Raw genomic sequence first — 23214 nt, 5'->3', positions numbered from 1 at the left:
AAACACATTTACATCAAATATGAAGTTTGTATTAAAAATAAAAGATGTTCTAAAACTCATGAGTGTATATACATATATAACTCAATATTATACAGAATTAGGAGCGAATAATTAATCGAATTGATATAACGCATACTTCTGGAAAAGGAGCTTTGGTATTAAATCACATCAAACGAATTAGACAAAACAATAAATTTTTCAACAAATAAACTGGAGCGCGAGTTTCGTGCGTCCATGCTGCACTGGGTGAAAGCATCAAAGCTAAACGTATTAAATGGAACTCTCCAACTAATGCGAAAAGTGGCTCGAGTACGAGGTTGTTTAATATGATATTCCAAAGACTCTCTCCCCATCGTGCAAATGTATTCAAATGAAATTAAACGAGTTACGAAGAAGTGGCTAAACGTGATAAAAAAGGCAGAACTCTTGGATAAAGGGATCGTCCTTTTTTCTTTTTTTTTCTTTTTTCTTTTATTTTTCTTTTTTCTCTCTCTTTTTCCCTAGTCTGCTCGAGCATCTGGAAAGAAAGTACCCGAAGCAAGGCAGAAAACTCGCGACTGGAAGCGTCCGAGTGAATAGAATTCCAATTAAAGCTTTCAAGACCCGCGGAAGAATCTTTGAAATTCAAGTTCCGTGATTCAATTTTGTCACACAATTCGTCTCAGCTGCTAGCTAATTAGAAATTTTCGGGGGCTGAAACATTTCATATTTTCTCTTTTATTTGTGAACACAATACCATTTGCAGAGAATGTATTGGAACTTGAATTATTTTGTTCCCCATAACGACGCCACTATAAAACTAAGATAATGTAAATTTATTACAATAGTATGTTCGATAAGAATCTTTACATTTTTCATCTAACTTTACGCAGTGATTATACTTAGTTTATATTATAATTCAAATATTTAGTGATTTAAATTTAACCAAATATGAACAAATAAATTAAGGTTAGAAACACTGTGCATTAAAAATATTGATTTTGAAACCTATGTATATTGATTAAATATTTCCTCCGTTTTTAACATCCCATGTAATATCACGTAAAATTGACAGTTATTCAACCTGCCAAAAATATCTTTGTTAAACAATCTTCAACATGCTAACCTTTTTAATATCTTATATAATACGATGTTAAAAATTATAATAAAATTCTCAATTATATAAACGACTAATGTTATTTAAATATATGTACTTCAAGCAATGTTTGTTTCTCTATTTCCTATTACCATAAATTTCAATCATAAAATATTCAAAAGCACTCCTACCAACCACTTTCCTCTTTAATGCCTCACACTTATCACTCAAGAAAAGGGAGAAAATCAGTTAAACTATCATCGAACGAATCTAAACCGTCGAATGCTTGCATCATTTCTCAGTAATTAACAAGAGTCATTCGCTTCAATATTTTATTTCATTTTAATAAACTTCCTTCGATTCGAAGTTCTGTTCGTTTTCGCGAGCTGTTCCTCCAGTTCTATTCTTCCTTCATCCATCCCTTCGACGCTTTTTCCAGTGGCGACGCAAGCCCGTTTAAAGGAATCAGTGGACGGGAAATTAGCTCAGTGAAATCGCTTTCGAAGTTCCGAACAACGAGAGGCTCCCTTTGTCGGTGGTTCAATCGCCAACGTGGAACAGACCGTTTTATCTCGTCGAGTTTCTGCTTCACGACGACGTATTCGCTCGTTATCGCACCCCGGAGGATCATCGGGGGCATGTGTCGTCAGAAGATCGTCGTCAAATTAATTGGCCGAGCCAAACGATAAATATTTGAAATGAAATAGCACAGGATAGGGACGAGAATATCGCCGACACCTCGGCCGGAGCTGAGTAAATTTGCTTGATGATTAATTAAGGAGCTACGCTGACGGGTGGGTGCCTCGGTTCGAGTTATATGGTTATGTTTGGATTCCGTGTGGACCTAGTTTCCATATTTATTGGAACATATATGCAAATGGTTATAATTTGTGCGCTAATCACGAAGAAGAATAACAAAAATTCATTTGTTGGAATTAAGGTTCGTAAGATTGATTGGCTACGAATTATGGTGGTGTAAGAGAAATCGCCATAAATCTTAATTACCTTAGTTTAATCACTGTAATTTAAGAAAACAAAGGCTCTACGAGAAACTGCTATACCAGACCATAAAACTCAGTTCAATTATGTATACTTGCGCCAAAGTTTATATAAATTACACAAACTCGATCAGTTCAAAATACCACATATTTTAAATGTATCTCATTTGAATTCAGAAGGACCCTATTAGCCAAGATATATTTTGTTACTTAACTGAACTTGAAAAAATCTTACACTATTTTAAAATACCCTGACTACAAATTCAAAGTCCGTGAAACCACGATTAAGAAACTTACTCTCCTTGATCGTACGATTTTCTTTCGCTAAGACGAAACGTGGGGAAAAAGTTTCATGTGGGCAGACGAAGCACAAAGAAACGACGATTTTGTTCTGTCGACTCATTATTAAAATCCACGGTGTTGTGAACAAGTCTCGTGACGTTCAAGTCGTGTTTCGTATGGAAGTTTTGTCGAGCAAGCCGAAAAACGAGAGACGAAAGCACTTAGGGAAAAATTCTAGTGTATCTCGGCGCGTATTGTTTACTCCGAGCGGGGGTGGCTCCGTACTTCTTTTTCAATTCACAGAGAAACGTATTCAACGCGAAACAAGAGGGGAAGGGTAATGCATCGGATCTTAATAACGAGAGTATGGATAGTGGCGTGATTGTCTGAATTAATTTGGAAATGCGCAGGCTGTTCTATGGGATTCTATCAATGTGATCCCTGTGCTTGTCGATGTACAGATAGTTGTCACGTAAACCGAATGAATGTAGAAATAGTTTGTCGAAATATTGAGTTTCGTATAGGAGCAATTGTTGAAATTAGAATTGAAGAACTATCAGCTTCGAATAACAGTGAGATTCTATATGTTGAAATATTAATTCCTGGACAGTTTAATATGATAGATGACTACGGCATTCGTAATTATTATTATTATGTTATTTATATATTAGACATTATTATTATTCCACTTATGATATTCTTTTAAAAAAAATTTATAAAATAACTTGTCATATGCATGTGGTATAATTGATATTTTTTAATTTTATATACAATTTAAAACTACAAGATATATGTAATTAAAAGATTTATAGGAATTAATGATAATTTATTAATACTAGTTGAATAAGTTTTAACGAAGAGTTCGAGTAATTTATGATATCTGGAAAAAATTGAATTATTAATGTTAGACTTCCTGCCTGAGTTTTCTGGCACTCGTTCGAATAGTAGTAGTAACGCCCTATATTGGTCAGACATGGCGTCGAACTATTTCTGCCTGAAGTCTCCGCCATTCACTACTACTATTAGTAATACCAGTCCACCAATGACACGTACCATGTTTCTGAAGTAATGGCAGCTACGCCATCCTGGACAACAGAGATCGACGTCTGCCAGATATCTCGTTTTCCAGCATCTGCCGAATTTCAATGATAGTACATTGCAAGTCTTTGCAGGGAATTGAATATCTCTTCGCTCGCACGTTGACGTAGAAAAGAGCGAAACTAATCAGCCTAAGTGTATTCAGATGAAAAACGTATTTTTGCGAAAAATTTTAATTAATGTGAACTAATTAATTAATTTATTTTTTAATATTGGCAGTGTTGTTCTTTCATTATCTTAAGCTCGTATGAATGAATTCTTTGTTAGTATCATTTTTTTTAGATAAAACGCTGAGAATGGTACAATAGTATATTTATTTTTCATTTTACCATAATTATCTTATTTCATTTTCCCAAATATTTCTAAGCAATTTTCTATAGAATTCACGATTTTAAATGTGGATTAAAACGGCACATAGATATTGTAGACGTATTAAATATAACTGTACTTTAATCCCTGTAATTATTAATACACTGTATGCTCGTGTATCTAAACATACTAAAATAGAAACCTCTATTTTCTTGTACATATTCAAATATTCATAATTTCCGATACCAATAAAATGTTTATTCACTTAGCATACTTATGGTGGGCATAAATGGATGTTTTGATCATAAAATGAAGATAATACTTACTAACCGCGTTATAGAGAAAACTGACTTACACTTTGTTTTCAAGACTTGGTTACTTGCTTAAAATTAACACACATTTTGTGATTTATACATAAGAATGTGCACGCGGAACAGATCATATAGCGGTAACAACCAATAATTGATGATATTTAATCCTAACTCAATTCTTCTCAAATAATATTATTCAAATTCCAGCACCACAAACTCATAAGGATACCCTACGGCGACCTAGAAGATCTAATTTATCATATCTCTACTACTCCCTCCTAAAATCAATTTTTCCCAATTCAAGGAATCGACTTAAACGAAACGAAAGTCTATTAGAGAACTATTTCTTGAGATGAATTCGTTTCATTTTCTTCACACAAAAGAACGATTCACTTTGGCGACAGAGAATGTCCCATTCCATGCACGACAGCAAACAATGGTTGGCAATTATCAGAACGCAAAGGTCCACCGTTGACCGATCGTTGACCGGATTCCAGAAACCATATCACGCTTTGAGCAACGACGCCTACTGCATCTGAACTCCTATTTTCGGTGGCCGCAACACGACGTGCGCCTCTCCAGTTTACAAATCCTACGCTATCGATTTCCTATTAGCATTGGGTAAACCGCTAACGTTATTAGCCAAAACTGGAAAGCTGGTAGTCGTGGACTAGCGCGGACCAGACACCGGTATAAGAGTTGTATATATACATATATACATACACGTATATAAATCATAAAGCAACGCGATATCGGTGTTACATTAACCTTAATTACGTTCGAGCGTTAATGTTCGCGTTGCTAACGACTTTGGTTACGGTAATGCTCCGCGTTTGTGCATGCGTATGCCATGTGTCAGTGCGGGCCTAACGGAGCATGCTAAGGTGGTGAATCGTGCATCAAGCAAGCGTGTGTGCCAGTGTGATAAAGAAAGTTTGTAAGTTCGCTGAAAATGAATTAAGAAGGAATCACAGCAGTAAGATTATTCTGAATTTAGTTTTCTTCTTTATGTATATTGTGATAAAATTAAGAATATTGTAGTATCGTGGGTAAAAAGGCCTAAAAATATCGGATGGACCATAAACATCGTCGGGAGCGGGATTGTAACCGGATGTCTGCACATCCTTGCCGCTTACCCTCAATATTCTGAATGACCCACCATAAAGCCATTTTTATGGTTGAGGTACTTCAGGCCAAAAACAAACGGTTCTTTATAATTTTGCCTATTACGTGAGAAGTCAGGGAGTGGGAATCGAGAAGCTAGAGGGTGCGAATTGCGTCGTCGAGAGTAGTGTTGCTAGCGTTGTCGAGAGAGTATGGTTCGCGTGAGAGAGTGAGCGTTGGATCCATTGTGATGAGAATTGCAAATTAATTATTGAGTTGTCTAAAGTACAATACGTTGTTGCGATTAGTTCATGTTAAATAACCACCGTTTCCTGTCTAATCAACATCTGTACAATCCATTCATTGTAAATAAAATCATAATTATTAACGATACTACAATATGTTCTGCTTACTGATGTCAGGAATATATTTATAAAAATTGTTTAGAATTACCCTCGTTTAAATTTGATAAGAAAGTAGATCATTTTACTGCTGTAACCTCCTCTTAAGAAAAATATTCTCAACGATAGAACGCATTGCTCTTGAAAGATATACGAATCTAAATTTAAAAGTAAGTTGAGAACGCCAAATTCATACGATGGAACTCAGTCGGAGACGATTAAACACGATATTGTGTAAATGTTCAATTTATTTCAGTAAATGTATTTAACAATTCTAATTCATTAATTTGACGGTAATATAATGTAGCACAGAAATATTTATTTTATTTCACGCAGCAGCAATGTTGAATCCTTTGCACTTGACAGTATGAAACTTTAGTTCAAATATTTATCTTTTTTTTTTTTTTTTTAGTTTATTTTGTTTTTTTTTTTTTTACAATTTGTCCTGAAGGACATTTGGTAAAGTGTTATATCTTATTGGTAAAAAAAAATAAAATAAAAATAAATATAGCATGTTGGTGGCTACCCCCAGCGGGGTGCCATCTTCGTGTTTGCTAGGTTATATCTTTTATGTCAAATATTTATGTATAAAATTAGAGAAATTTACATCATCTCTTTAAGTTATTTTATGGAAACTGCAATCTTCTTTCGAATTCCTATGTTTCTTTTTCTATTTCTGAATTTAAGTTGAAGTTTTTATTTCTAAGTTTCTATTTTTATATGTACCATCAACTTTCTTCATAAACGTCGAATCAATTTGGCGTGTATGTATATAATAACGCAACAAAGACCGTGAGAAATAGTTCGAGCGATACGTTATGGAAGTTAGTTTGTCCTGGAACAAGTTTTAGAAGAGGAAGCAACTAATACTTGTTACTCACCGTCGTTGTTAGTTCTAGCTCGCGGCGGGGATGAGCTGACCGTAGGGAAATTCCGGGAGACGTTGTCCCTCGGTTGAGATTGCGGCCCTTCGAGATTCGGGCTAGGACTGAACTCAGCCCTGAAGTCCGCCCTGTCGAATCCCTCCTCAAATTGATGCATCAAATCCACCTCGTCCATTTCCACGTCGCCTTGGTATTGTTCTTTTAACACAGCTCGTGGTACTGTAATCAGAGAAATGAAATGAATCGCGGTTAATGAGGTTCTAACAGTAAATTCAAGCTGAATGAGAAACATAAGAAACTCGAATTTTTCACGCATTTTCGGGGTTTCATTTAGCAGCAATGAAATCCTCTAATGAAACTCGGCCACTATGCTAATGCGTACTTCTTGCTTTATTTCTTACCTGGCTGTTTAGTTTCATAGAGTTTCCTATGTTTTCGTTTTATTTGTTATTTAATTACTTTTTTATTGTACATGTTTTATAATTATTTAGGGCACAGATATTTTTTATTTTCAAGAAATATTTTAATGCAATTTAGAATTGACAGAAGAATCAGAGGAATTTTGTTTACAAAAAATGTTTCCTCTTCCTATTGTTGCATGGATGGAATCGATTTTTACTGGTGACAATATTTATAGTTGCTGCTTGGTGTAGAAAATGGTTTTTGCTTTACCTCGTGGTAGTAGTAGAAAAAATAAACATTATTAAGTGTCACTATTTTAATGAAAAATTTTAATTACGTAAATAAATTTTTTTTCTTATAGAAAAGATTAAATGTAATTTCTTCAAACTAGTTGTATAGTTAACAATCAGACTAAATATTAATTGTTTGGAATACACATATTAAAAAATCACTCGACGAAACATTCAAATAACTAGTAGCCAGCAGTAACCTTCTCATTAACCAATAGAGTAATATTATAAATATATGAATGATTTCAAACCACAGATGACATAATTTATGAACAACTTTCACGTCTACGTGTATAAACAACGGAAATGAAATAATATTAGTTTCTGTCAGCCATATAAGATTCCCTGTTCCATAATCTGACAGCAGTCAATTTATTTCCGGCTGCATAATGTTCGATTTCGATATATGGCTACACTATCGATATACCGCATCGCGTATGCAATTGCATTTCAAACGGACGAAATCAGTGTTTCGCACTGACACGAACGTGTTGCACAACATACTCTAAGTCACTCTGCCATGTAAAAATTTGCGATGAAACTAGCACTCTGTCGATACGTTGATAAATCGATCTGGATTTCGCGACACTGAATTAAAAAATCGACACAAGTATGTATATAATAATTGTCTGTATAAATTATACGTGTGTGGAAAGTTACATCCGTACTGTTATGTTCATAACTTTATTTTATCATTCATACTGAATGTTTGATAATAAATAATAAAAAATTATAAAGCTGGTTCTACGAGACTAAATAAGATGAAGATAAAAAATCAAAATATTGTGTTTGAGGTTTTGTCTATTAGTTATTGATATTAAAAAATCGACCAAATTATAGTTCTTGTAGAAAAAATAAATTTTTCCTAAATTTTCTATCATCTACTCCCGAAGATCTTGTATAGCGTGTGCTTTCAATGGTAACGCATATATAAATAGCACATATAGAATGAAGTTATTATGCAAGACCTCGTTTCCGAGAAAATTAATTTTGTAAAATCTACAAGAACACGTACAAGTATATTAAGAATTAGATCAAAAGTTATGGAAAATTAGTTAAATATATTTTAGGAATTCTTCCTTAACTTTTCTGTGCTTTTCATTGCATCATCAAAGGGTTAACCCAAAATTACATTTTTTTATTATTTAAGAATACTTAGCAAATATTGGCTTTTGTATGGAAAGACAGAAATGAATTAAAAAGAAAATAATTTACTAAAACAAAATAAGCATCAATAAGGGCGTTCTGTATTCGTTATATGTATATTTTTGACAATGATATTTTGAAAATATTTTTTCAATTAAAAACCGCGATTATAATGATGACAACATTAAATTTACACTTGAAATTTTCCCTATTGCACGTATTGTTAGAAATATTTTCCTGCTAGAAAAGTACACGTACTCCTATGTACTACGAAAATTAGTTTTCAATTTCGAAAATGTAATATTATTAAAATTTCTTTGGCACATGAAAGATTGATAGTTGTTGAAAAAATATGATTTTCATAAATGCCTCTTAGGCAACGTCGTTGTATGAGTCACTTTATCTTGGAGTGCAACGTGATGGCGTAATAAAAGCTTAAGCGACTCTCCCGACGAAGATAAAAGTTATATCTTTAGGCGAAGCGTAAAAATTTAGGTGATCTAGCGTACTGGTGCGAAGAAAAAATTCTTTCTTTATCGCTTAACAAAGTTTAAGAAAATTGCAAATGGCCATTGAATTATCATTACGTGCACTACTTATACACTGGAAGTTGATTACTAAATACTAGTTGAATTTCTTGAAAAGATTGATAGCATGTATCAAAAAACATAGTTGAATGCAAACACATGAAAACAGAATTTATTGTAACCTCTTCTTCATCAATAATTTGTATGTTGTAAGGAGAACATGCTTTTTAATTTTAAAAAGGATTTTTTAATTTTGAAAAGATAGAAAGATTAATTTTTCATGGAAAAAATGTCAATCATTTATTAAGTACCTGTAAACCTGTTTCGTGAGCATTTACTCATAAAAGAAGTAAATTTTGATAACTATTGGAATTGAAAAATTCTTTCAGAACAATTATCATATTGTAAGGAATCAAGAACAAATAAAAGGATAATAAATCGATAAAATCAATGATATGATAAATAATTCGCAAACCCTGAAAAGAAATGGTGATTAAATTTAATATTTACTCTCACAATTAGTTCAATAAGGATACGCTATACATTTATCGCATAATTAACACAGTCCAAAGTTAATAACCTTTTCAACTTCTAATTGCAGACGAAGCTCTCGTATAAACTTACGAATTTCTGTGTAAATGTTGAACACGAGCAACTATAACAAACTTTCGTAAGTTTCGAACAGGTTTGAAGTTACATTTCAATTCGGAGAGACATCTCTCTCTCTCTCCCTCTGCCTCTGCCTCTCTCTCTCTCTCTTTCTCTCTTTCTCTCTTTCTCTCTCCCTTTCTCTCTCTCTCTCTTTCTCTCTAGATCTTCTTCTTGGCCCGTAGCCTTCTTCTCTGTTACTCCAAACACTTTATATCGCGAAACAGCGAAGATAACATTTTCCAGAAAAATTTGCAATTTTAGCAGGCGCTGAATCTCCTTGAAATTTTACGTGGCATCCCTTCTTTTTTTATTTTCTCCTCGTACTATTTATCAACTGCATTCCTACTATAGTATAGTGTAGAAATACGTGAGAGAAAATGCCCGCAGATAATTTTGTCGCGTTTTATGTCAAATGAGATTTGCTTTCGTGACCCGACATAAAGAAACAGCTCCGCTAAACTATGTGGAGCATATGTTGCCCTTACAAGTAACCCGCTCGTCTTCCTACAAAATTATGTTCTTATTTCGCAAATAACTATTATATTTTAGGGATATTACATAACCGACATTCTGGTTTGATATTTGCACCCGAGAGAATTGTGTTTGTTAAATGAAAATTATTCTAGGAAATAAATCTAAAAGAAGAGGCTTTAAGAATAGAAATTTTTGAACTTTTATTTTAATTTTATTATAATTCGGAAATTTATAATATACGTGCAGATGTTTAATAATACAGTATTAGCGCCTGTATGCTCTTTATATGTTTTCGAGACTTGTACTGTACAATAATTTTTTTATTAGTTTTTGTTCGTTAGAATGTTTTATCATAGAAGCTAGTCAAATGCTGGAGCTAAAATATTCCATTATTAATTTGTGATATTAAAAATTACAAGCAATCTGTAGCTGAGAATTGAAGAATTTGCAGAGCAATAAGCAATAATCAATTCAACATTTAAATTGTATTTATTGAAAAAAAGGTTCAAATCCCATATTTAAGAGTGAAAAAGTTTATTATTACAAATAATAGTTAAGTGTCAATTTATAATAGGTTTGGCAAAGTGATTTAATTTTGATTGATTTTGAGTTGATTTTTTCTTTTTCTTTTTTTGCTTTACATAAATCATTGGAGAATGGAGCTGCCTTTGTTGCAACAACCACTTTAATTAATTAATTAGAATACAAATGTCAAAACAAATATAATTACATATGACTATTTTTTATGTCCATCATAATCTTCATAAAAATCACTTCCAAAAAATAGCCCCAAAGCAGAAAGATAATAAAAATCTAGCTGTCCGACCAGATAGGGTGGCATAATTCTTGTAATACACAACAAAAGCTATCGCGAAATTATGATGCGACTAAACCACCAGTCTCGAGAGTTGCAAGTAGCAACCCCTCGTATAGTTTACTTACTGCAATTAATAATTGCAATTTAACACCAATGTTGCGGTGTTGGCCGGTACAATGGGTTACGCTAGCTTTGGCCCCGCAAGCACAGCTTCGATGCTTTAACCGAACCGGATACATTATAACCCCGCCGTTCACGGATAATGGAACAGAGAAAATGCGAGGTCAGGGAAGATGCATTGATGTGACGGTGATACAACGAAGAGGTGTTCTGTTTCCATGAGATATTGAATAAAAATTCCATTTGTCTTTCTTGGATGACGGTGAAATGGAATACAATGAGCGTGAAATGTTTGATTTTTCCACGAAATTGGCGAGTTTAAATATAATAGTGAACAATGTACTTGTAAAACAGAATAAAAAGTTACTTTTTTACTAAAAAAGAATAAGTTCTATATTTTGCAAAATTTTGTAAATATATTGTAAGTATTGGAATAATTTATATTAGAATTATACTAATTCAGAATTATAGTAACACGAAGTTAAAATTGTCAGTTGCTTGCATTTCACTGTGATTGGAAAAGATAAAGGTCCTAGCAGTCTTCAATTTATATAACCCGGTATAGTTTTTATAATTCATATTCAATTGATAAATGGTATAAAAATATACTTTAGAAATTATTTCTAAAGCCACTTAAATGATGAATTATAAGAAAGTTTGCATATTGTAAATCTCAGTCTGTAGCTTCTTACATTATTTCACAAATTCATGCAAACATTATATTTGACTGACAGAGGCTACGTTAGTGTACATTGGATATTCAACAATGCTCTTTTGCAGTGAAGTAAAATACCAGATCCATTATAATACCGTATAGTTGTAATACTGATAAATGTTAAAATATTCTTAAAAGAGGACACAGCTTACAACCAGAAGTCACAAGCAAAACGTATAATGCTTCACTTTTTAATTGGAAATTTTTGAGCATAGAAAGTAGTTGTTACGCCACGAAACTTATCATAGGCCGTGTCCCTTGTAATGTCAAGCACATCAGGGATCAGGCCGCATGCCGAGAACAAGATTCCAACCAGATGTCTACACATCCTTGCCGCGTACCCTCAATATTCTTAAGGACCCAGCATAAAACCACTTTCATAGTTAAGGTCCTTCAGGGCAAAAACAAGCGTTCTTTATATTTTTGCCTACTACGAGAATATACGGGAAAGTCAATTTTTCTCACGTTCGGAATCTTTCGTTAGCAACTTTCTCTTAAGGGCGGTTAGCACCTTTCCTCACCCACCAACCTAGAAAATCAGCCAATTGACATCGAAGTCTGTTTCCCTCACTCTTCTCTTTTTCTTTCTTTTTTTTTTTTTTTTTTTTTTGTGGAGGAAATCCGCACGGACACCCGCCGCTTTTAGGGGGAAGAGCGGCGTGGTAGTGTCCGGGGACGTCCGGATCCCCAACAGGACTGCTTGGTGGCTCCATGGTGCTGGAGGTCCATGGACCTAATTTCAATCCCCTTCGGAGGTCGCGGCGGCCCTCGCGCGCCTCGTGTAGGCGCGTCCACGGGCACCGCCGCGCCCTCGTCGGCCGATCCTCTCAGGATGGGAAACCCGCTCCCTCACCCGCTCCGCCGCCTCCTAATGAAAACTTATCCTTAACAAATCAGCTCTTTTCGTGTCCTTAGACCCACCCATCACTAGCTTTCCTCCGCCACAACATCGTCACTAAACTTTACTGATTCTCTAACTTTTGAACAGTCAACATCTTTTTATCGCGTTTTTACCCTTATATCTATATAAAGTGTAATTTATACGTGCCAACTCAGTATATACTAAATTGTAATTATTAAGTGCGTAATAAAGTGCGATAAAAAAAAAAGAAAGTTAATAGTTGTGTTTCGGCTCAACCTTCTTATATTTTCATAATCTGAGTTGAGACTTGTGATATTACGTGACATCCTAATCGTCGCTCGTGGTTGAACAGTGTCGCAGACAGATCGTCTTATAGGACCGGCGAAAAATATACAATGTAGCGACAAGCGCATATTAGTCATCAAGAAACGTCGATTTCGGTCTGTTATTTTATCCACACAAAGAAGGTAGCATACGTGATCATAGGCGCGATTGGTGGCGTGACCCGAGCGTAATGGGGGTCATTTCGCAGAGAAGACAAAGAAGAGATCGAAGGGCGATCAGTCTCTTTTAAAGATTCTAACGACACATATCGAGAGGTTCTAATGAATAAAATTAAAGTCGCTAAGTCTAACGAATATGTCGAAAGATATCATAAAGTAGGGTCGAATTTCTGTAATACATTAATTGTATTCATCGCTAAATAATTTGTGACGTTTTTATTATAATATTGAATATTTTTAAATATACAAGTTTATATTAACCCTGTTAATTTAGTGTTAAACTCATTTCAACTACCTCTGTTATCTTAACCGAAACAGGGGAACGACTAATTCGCGGCGTCGATTATCCGAATTGTAGCGAGAATTTACGCCTCTCGCAGACGCGTTTTCTTCGCGAGCGCGTCTCTCCGCGAATGATCGTAGCAATAGTCTAAACTCGTATGCATAATTTAAATATTTTAAAAAGTATACGATGTTTTTACCCTATAAAGTTCTATTTAAAGGATCAAATGTAAAAATTGTATTTTGACAAATAATAAAATATTAACAAATCCATAAATCAATATTTAATAGATTCTTAAAATTATTAAAAAGCTACAGATTTTGAAAAGTATTATCAAAATTTAATTACTAAAATTCATTTAAATTTAAATATTCTCGTGATTATTCTCGTGCTTTAAATTCTTTCTAAGTAAACATCACATATGAACAATATTTGCTTATTCGTCTCAAGCGTGACTGCTTCCACGGTTTCATATTAATTTCGTAGCAGAGAATACGATAATGAGCTTAAGTTATTTCGATTCTGCATGCTGCGCTGACTAGTAACTAGAAACTATAATCCCCGCGGACCCATTAGAATTGGTTGAAGGTAATACAACAAAGGAAATATGACAAGGGAAATGAGATGCAACTACCATTGTTCCAACGTTGACATTGTCGATGATCAGTAGATAGATATGCATATAACTATGCAATATACGGTCGCCGAAAAATTCTTGAGAAGCATTTTTGAAGAAACGCTTAAAATTATATTTGAGACAATATTTATTTTTATTTTTTATTCCATTATCATAATTTCTCTCACGTTATGTGAAAAAGAAGAATTAAACTGATTTTCCTTAATTAATTAATTTTTAGTATTTTATTAGGTATTATTAGTACTTGAAGTGACAACTATATTTTATCTATGTATTGTACGTTATTCTATATTATCTGTATGTGTCCCATTGTTATCCTTAATTATGTCACTGACTTAATTGTATTATGTCATGTAATTCACGTTGGTACATTACTGCATTTCATCCCATTGTTACATATTTCCTGTAGTATGATATCTGTTATTATCTTCACTAGCTACATGTTAAATTAATCATATATGATAGCTATTGTTATAAATTTACTTGACATGTATACTTTCAGAAACTATAGTAATTTTCATTAATTCAATTATTAGAATTATTTTGAAGTATAATGCACAAATTTCCATAAAAGATATCTTAAACGAGCTCTTAATAGTTAAGAACTTTCAGGTTCTAAACTTTGCAAATAGCTAACTAATCGAGTCAATATACGGCCTTTGATAATCTGCGAAATATGTACTCAAGTTCTTAAAATTCCTTTGTCGGTGATGCATAGCAGCAAAATTAATTTAAAATTGTATAAAATTTTTGGAAATGAAATCAGCATACTTCTGACTAATTATGTAAACTTTTCGAACAACTTCATTATAACTATTTGAAATTCTAAATATAGAATAAACAATTTAAATAAGATCATCTGTGTATTTATACATACCTACGTGAGAAATATTTCTTGTATTTATGGAAATACGAGAAAATTATTTAAAACATAGTAGGTTGTTCAAATGTAAAAAGAAAATGATAGGGGAGACATTTTCCTAAAAATCATTTTTTGAAGCAATTTCAATTTCATCTACACTAAAAGAAGCTGAACCTTATATTTTTTTTACAATTATATTCTAATATTCTTATATTCTTTCATTTAAATATGAAAAGATATATTTAACGAAAATTAATAGAGTTCTATTTCAATTATCCAGTCTTTCTACTCTGGACGCCTAACCCACACTACATCATACCGTAATTCAAGTGTCCCAGTTACTTGTAAATTTATGGAGTGCAAACGTATACGTGAAATCTTTCATTGCAAAAATCCAGATACTGCAGTTATCCTATTTCATTTGAAAGATAGATAAATGACAATCGTAAAAATGAAACAAATACGTAAATTGTAGGCATCGACAATGTCCTATGTAATAATCACAAAAAATGTAAAGAAGAAATCTAAAGACATTTCGATGGACAAAGGGCAGGAGAAAAAAGATGGTGGCGTAAAAACACATGGGAAACAATGCTCGATACGAGTAACAAGAAGGGGGGAAAAGAACATTCCAATTAATGGGCCAACAACGAAATAGCAAATGGCTGATGCGATTTGCAATTAATAGTAGTAGTTACCATTAGCTCGAAAACCAAGTTATCGAATACGTATTCGCGCAAAGGATTTTATTACAGCCCGCCTATTGTTGTCGTGATTCCGTATTTCAATCCGTATCGCATTGAAAAGCCTAGTCCACCATGTAATTAAATACAATATCGAGAGCTTATATAGCGTCTGAAAAACAATCGAAAAAGCCAACATAAAAGAGGTGATCTTATCTATCAGTAAAACGCGTTTTAACGTTTGCTTTTGTTTGCTGTTTCTTTGTTTATTATAATGGGAAAAGTTGTAGAAGTAATTCCATTGTAAGTCGAACATGTACGATAGGAATTAAGTTTTAATAGGGTATTAGCCAGCCATAATAGCTAAAATAGTCTGCACCTTTCAATTTCGATTACTGTTCAACTTTTGCGCGCTATTACCTGAGCATGTGTGTTGTACATGCTGTTTCCTAGATGGTATTTCTAATGAACGCGAGCTCTAAATCTCTCTAATGGAAAGGCGACTTATAATTTGTGTTTCTGTGTGGAATTATGAATGATTTGAAGTATTTTATGGTCATAATAATATGATCGTAATAAGCATCGTTGTCGTATTTAAAGCACTACATGTTTTACTTCGCATTTATCTGATCCCAAATCTAAAATCTTGCTCACACACAAAAACTGTTTTCATTTTCTCATCTATCTCTAAAACGATTTACTCTAACTCCAAAATTCTACCATCCAACTTAGCAATAACACACTCTTTACACATAGAATATAATTTCAACAATTCCAGATGCACTTCAATATCATCTTTTTACTCAAATTAAACTAAAGCAATTTATTCTGAATCCGAAATTCTATCATCTACCTTCAAATTCAACAAATCCACAACACCTTCAAAATATTGTAGATACAATCTTAACAATTCCGAAAGCATCCCAATATCATTATCTGTAGCCATGTAAATGTATTCTAAGCTGTAACAAGCTCTATCAATATTTATAAAATTCAATTATAATCAACCTATTGCACATAGAAAGTAAGACAGATAATGGTAAATAACAAGGGCATCGACGCGTCGTGGCGACAAAGGTATCGAGGCTTATCAACGCGGATCGCATTTGCCGTTAACGCACGAGCTCGCGTAATAAGCTGACGCTCCGCTGTCCAGGATTTCGTATGGAGAGTGCACGAGCTACCGCGGCTTGGATAATTATGAGAACGTGCAATTTATAGCTAGCACGTGCGGCTTTCGTCTCTTCGATTTGCACAAACCTCTTGAAACCGTGGTATTAACAGGTCCTCGTTCGACCACCCTCACAGCTTGTGACTAAGAGGCATTAAACGTCACTGATGCACTTGTACCTATATGCAGGTTATTGCAATCGTGTGATAGCGTGCTAACGATGACAAGAGGAACGTTTGAATGTGTAGATTCAATGGAGAATCCGAGCACAATGAACACGCAATTAATTAAATAAAGTTCAAAATGGGTAATGCATTTTCGGTTTGATCGTGAATGGAGTCATTCATCATGTGTGTTACTGATATTTGCTTGATAAACAATTGTGATGGCTTAAGTGAAAATTTTGAAAATTGGAATTGGAGTTCTGTAGAGAGCTTTTGTTAGAATTTTTAAGGAAGAGAATGTCAAGAAAATTTTTAGCTTATTTTTACCTCTTCTTATGCGCTTCATTCTGTGTAATAGAACTATCTGATAGCCGACTGTTGTATATTTTCTACTTGCAAAAACAGGAGAAGTTTGTACGTTATGTAGGTATTATATTACTTAAGTTTCATAGGTACAGTTACGTAGGTATTACGTGACAACTCTGTAATAATGTAAAAATATGTTTATAAAGTAACGTTGAATGTCGACTATTAATCATTTAATAAATCTACTATTAATCTTTTAATTCAGATTTCAATTAATTTTAAACAAAAAGAGAATGGACATGTATAAAGCAAGAAAAATATAATAGATAATTTGTTAAATTTTTTTATTTCTATGTTCTCTCTAAATATCTTTTTCATTGCACAATATGGTACCGGAGTAGATCGATTTGGAGTAATGATTTAAATTGATAAATAGTTTGTTTATAGAAAGTGTTAAGAAAAGAAAGCGAGGCTCAAAGAGACAGAAGAATTTCGATTAACTTAAGTAAACTTCAATTAGCTCCAGTGTAATATTCTTGGCCTCTTTGCCTCGAACAAGTGGCTCTTCAAAGATCACAAGTCCTTCCGTTTTGCGAGCTACAGTTTTAAAGCTAGCTTCTTTAGTTGATACGATGTCAACTTATTTCTTTGATAAGAATTGTAAACATAAATTTGTGTATGCAAAATTATGCTCTCTCTTAATCTCTTCAAAAATTTCTGTTACTAAATATTAATTGTTAAATCATTAAATATCTATGTAGTATATTAACATTTTTCTTCTTGGCAATACAAATTTTCACATTAATAAAAAATTTTTCAGTAACAAATAAATAAAAATATTAATATATAATATAGATTAATTATTTGATAAATAATTTTTAATAGTAAATATTCGAAATTTTCTCTTTAAAAGATTCAATTTTATAATTTTCTATAAATTTTTAGGTCCAAAGGTTCCAGTTTCATACAACTTTATTCTTAGTAACTTCTGCTCGAAACTGGAATTTGTTCAAAGCTTACCTTCTACTTCTCGTTTATAGAATATTAAATCTCGTATTCAGATTCATCCTTTGAATACTAAAAGCTCCACGTAATGCACGCTCCGACCCTGGAACCGTTTTCGGCCCATTGTGTTACCCCATTTTTAGAAAGATTTGGAAATATCATTTTCTTTTCTTTTCAGTGTATCCACCAAAATTAAGAGATATTTTCAAATAAAACAAAAACGAAAGGAATTTCCAAAGATTATAAGAAGATTAACAATTAACAACAGATTGGAAAGGAATTACATTACAACATTACAACAAACGTCAGGAATTTCCAAAGATTATAAGAAGATTAACAATTAACAACAGATAAAAATTATTATAAATATCATGAAATAAATTTCTATTTTGTGCAATTTATATATCGTATATATTTCCATTTCCATTTTTATTAAGGAAGATATCCGCTTAAACCATCATCCTGTATCGAACAAACTATAAAACAATCCACAATATTTTAACATATAGTTCACATGTAGTTCATTATAGATTTCTGTCAATAATTGACAATGAAATAGGTTTAATGAACCTATATTGAACGTCTAATCAAGCGAGCAGTCGTTGCGATGTCCCGAAATCTTTCTACAATCTGAGATGCGGATTAACGTCGTCAATTCGTTCTACTGAATTGAGAGGCTGGGAGAGCACGCAATAAAGCCTCCTTCAATAGAACCGGGAAGCGAGCTAGAGAAGGCTGGACCGGTCCAGTCAGGCAATTATTGTCCCCTAACGTCCCATCAACGAGAGAGTCATGGAACCTGGCAGGCTGAAGGTGTCCCCCTAAATTTCGCGAGACCTTTGGCCTAGACGTGGCTAACTTCGCGTTAATAAGACCGTGTAATAGCTGCAGGGTCAATTCCGTTGCAGAAATCTTAATTTTCCCATATGAGAATCCTTCGACGATTTTGACGTTTTCTGGTTGATCCTTAGATCAAAAAAATTCGTAAGATTCTTGCAAAAATTTTATTGATGAATTTATTCGTGTAATGTCTTTGATTTTCAGAGAGAGAGAGAGAGAGAGAGAGAGAGAGAGAGTGAGAATTACAATCTGATGTATTAATTTGATATTTTAAGTTCTATCTGTTTTTCTGATTAAGGATTGTGTGTTATCCTTGTTATTTTTTTGTACAATAGAGTTTCTTTGAAGTTAGATATTTTCCTTTTTAGCAATATTAACCATTTTTTATTTTTTTGAGCTTAAGAGGGTTCAGTTTCACCGTACTTAAATTAATTATCGCCTTTTTCATTTATTTCTCTTTTCCTCTTCTTTCAGAACTTACACAAATCAATACTTTAATAATGATAATTAATAATAATATTAAACAATTTCCAGAAATTTATTTGGTATGTAGAAAATATAGAATTGTTATTTATTTTGTCTTATTTTAGCCTACACAACATAATCCACAATACTTTAATGAGAATATTAAGCAATTTCTTCAAATTCTTAACTTTAAAAAACTCCAAACCCATCACTGTACCGAATCTAGTTCCAATCTATATTTTTTTGCCAAGAGAAAAATTTAAATCAATATTTTCTCCCAATTCTCTCTCAAAAAATGCAATGTTTTTCCAGGATTCTTTTTTAAAAACAAAATCTTTTTCAAAAGCAAACTACAGATATATCTCCAGTCAGAGTATTTCACATGTGTTAAAAATTTTTACGGAATTGCAAATGATCGGTCGCAATTATTTTAATCGAAATAATGGTCCGTCACATTTGCGTGGAAAGAGATGCAATGTGAACGTTCAAACTGGTCGCATTGTCAATGCAAATCCGAACACCCTACCCATGCCTGTTGGCGTACATATGTTTCTAATTTCACAAAATGTCGTCAGGTTATGTATAATACAATTTCGGATCGCTAGATCTGCATACCGACCGTTTATCATTGTTATTGGAGATCACGAAGCCGTCTGGTTTTGCCTTCATTCGAGACATCACCAGCATTCGCGTTGGTTTTCCCAATTAATTTTCCCACCGCGAACCCAAGAGAACTTCCTGCTTTAAAACCAATATCGTACAATTACATACCCGTTTTGGTTTCAAATGTGGGAACTCGTTTGGAACGTTCGAACTGGAAATTTCTGATTACATCAGTCGAAACGATATGTAATATGGATACAAATTAAGTTATGGTGATCTGGAGTTCAATTACACAAAATGATATTCTTAAGATATTGTAATATGAAATTTTTGTTTAAAGTTTACATAATAAAGCTCCTCAGAAGCCATGCTAAAACCAATAAATTGAAAAATGTAAAGAAAAATAACAATCTGAAGTATTATTTTTTACAATTTATCTTTTAATTTTGTATACCATCCGTTCGTAATAAACAAATCTGTGAAAAATAGGTCACTTGCTGTTTTACATATTAAATTCTAATCTTGTATCTAGTTTATGAAATTCAGAACTTTTGTTAGTTGTTACGGCGCACCAATTTCACTGATATTACTTAAAATTAATTGTAATTCTAAAAATTACACTAAAAACAATGCACCCTACATAATTTAATGGACGGATATAATTTAATGTAGTATCAATTACTAAAGTTTCCATCGAATTGTTTAGTTCAAAACTTTCCAATATACACATAGTTTTGCATTATGATTATTATAAAAACTATTAATAGTATCATTACAAATGGTATTAATAAAAAGATGTACACGTTTAGTCTAATAAACCATAAATATACAAGTAACACCTATTAAAACTATCAAAAGTTTAAATAGTTACTGTTGTAAAGCATTTTCATTAAATATATTAAAGTCCTATTGGTATTGTCGAAAAAAGTAAATTTTTTCCTGCAAAATACTTTTTGTTTCATGTCAATCCGTCTTTTCGTTGTTGAAATATCATCGTTTGAAGAGGGCCGAATTTTTTAAACAATTCCCTATCGCTGTCTATCTCGCATGCTCGGACGTCTCACTTGTACCGTAATCACAACCGCGTCAATAGCGCGCTGATCACTGATAGACAGCGTCTGGGTTCTTTTTACTCTTACTACTACTAAACGTACGCATTTCCTGGGAAAAATGTAGATCGGACCGTTGCAGGCTGCCATTCTTAATAGCTTTATGTTTTTACTTACGTCTATCACACGTTATATCTTCAGAACCAATTAAAATATGGATTTAAAACAAAATGCATTGTTAAGGGCACACAAGAGTCTTCATAGTCAAGAGACTATCTTCTCAATAGATAATATTAAAAAAATTTCGTAATTATTTTTTTGTTTTATTTAATTATTTTATATGTATTGTTTATAAAATATTGTTATATTGTGTGGTTTACTTTATTTGATCAACAAGTTGGGCTTATTTGATATACTTGACAAATCTTTGCTGTAACTTTTGTATAATTTATATATACTGTTTCCTTTAAAACTACTGCAACAAAAATTACAAAAATATATCATTAAAATGCCATTCTTAATAGCTAATTTTCTTTTCTCCACACTTATTTCCTTATTCCTATCGTTTGTATTGTATCTGTCATAACAATTCGTTTTGTATTTGATAAATTAATGAGATTTAATAAAGAAATTATTATAAATATCGTGTGCAAATTTAATAAAAAACTTTTCATCTTCTCCTCTATTGTATTATGAGACCAAATATTGATTTAATATTTACTATAAAATAGGAGCGGTCATTACATAAGAAAACAAATTAGTAATTCAAAAAATGATTACTGAAGACATGTATTATAATTTGTTTAAAAAACATGCTTACAATTTCAATAAATATTCTTTTTTTTATTTTTGCACAGTAATAAGTAATCGCAAGAAACTGCTGTCATGATTGTCAAAAAAGGCAGAAAGAGAAGAAAAGATACGCAAAGGGCAAAACAATGAGCACGGACATCACTACCGAAAATTTCCACAAAATCCCAGTGGGACACATCCGACACGTCGCGTCGGTCAGAGGCTTCCGCCGCTGCTGTTTCCGGCTGGTTTTTACCAACGCCCATTCTATCAGCCACATTCAACGCGTAAAGTCTAAAATCGTTTTACGACAGCGTGCATCGACCACGAAACAATGTCACGTTCCTACTTCCTCCTCGAGTTTCTCTGTCATTGGCAATAAGAGCTGTGCGAGAGCAAAACTAAATGGGTCAGCACAAAACACTTAAACCGGAATGAAATTTCACGAGCATAACAGCATGATGTTCTTTTTTTTAATGTTCATGCAGTTAACTCGGCATGTTTTATGTATTTAAATTGCAATATAAACATTTTTGCAGAAGTTTTTTGTTCACAAGAGTAAAAAAATTGGCTGCGCTTCTTTTTATAAATTTTGTATTACGTTGCATTTTTTAGTTTATTCAGAAGATTTATTGAAGGTACTTTTTAGTTTGTTCAACAATCTTAGGGCTTTTGTTGAAACCCTTATGAAGTTCTTGTGGATCAAATATTTCCTCATAACTTTCTTTCTTAGTGGTTTTTTAGTAAGTTCTATCAATTATTTTTATGTAAGCTTGCTGAATTTATAATCATAAAACAATTTATTGTTAATGAAATAACTTTTTAAGTGAGTTACGTTAGTAAGCTTGATTTTTAAGAATAAAGCAAATTAAAAATGACTACTTTAAAATATAACTACTCTAAAATTCATTCTTAACCACGAATCTATCAATCTTAGCAAATGAAATGAAAATATTCTCGAGACTTTTGCACACATTCTTCATATAATTTTCTTCGTGCGGGGATTTTTTGCTAACTAAGGAAAAAAACAAAGAAATCAAAGATTTCTCAATAACCGCGGCGAAACTTGGTCGAGAAATAAATTAACGTTTGCACGGAGGATTTACATGGAAAAACGACAAGGCGACAGGATTTCCAGCCTGCGGACGTATCAGGGTAAATAAAGTGGAGTGTTACACACCAGAATAAGGTAAACTTGTCGCCCAGGAGAAATTGATTAATGGAAAGTCGTAGTGTATGTATGGAAAGGCGAGCGAGAAAGGAGAAACTTGAACTTTAAAACCAACTAACTATTAATTACGGGGCCTACACGAGGAAGTTTGGTCGAAGGAGACCGATGGACGCTGTTCAAGAGGAGAAAGCGACGAGAGAGAGATGCTGAAGAG

General features: G+C 33.0%; 1 protein-coding gene across 4 annotated transcripts in view; it reads right to left on the bottom strand.

The window, feature by feature from the left end:
• LOC132910302 (protein eva-1) overlaps positions 1 to 23214 on the bottom strand; it is a 319015-nt gene that overhangs the window by 35747 nt on the left and 260054 nt on the right. For all 4 annotated transcript variants that reach the window (XM_060965881.1, XM_060965884.1, XM_060965882.1 and 1 more), the window contains one exon: positions 6460 to 6681. In XM_060965881.1, the coding sequence (XP_060821864.1) occupies positions 6460 to 6681 (222 nt within the window). The remainder of the gene's footprint in view (positions 1 to 6459; positions 6682 to 23214) is intronic.

The sequence above is a fragment of the Bombus pascuorum genome, chromosome 9 (genome assembly GCF_905332965.1).
Source record: "Bombus pascuorum chromosome 9, iyBomPasc1.1, whole genome shotgun sequence".
In the NCBI taxonomy this organism is placed as follows: Eukaryota; Metazoa; Arthropoda; class Insecta; order Hymenoptera; family Apidae; genus Bombus; species Bombus pascuorum.
This window is presented reverse-complemented; position numbering and strand designations above follow the sequence as displayed.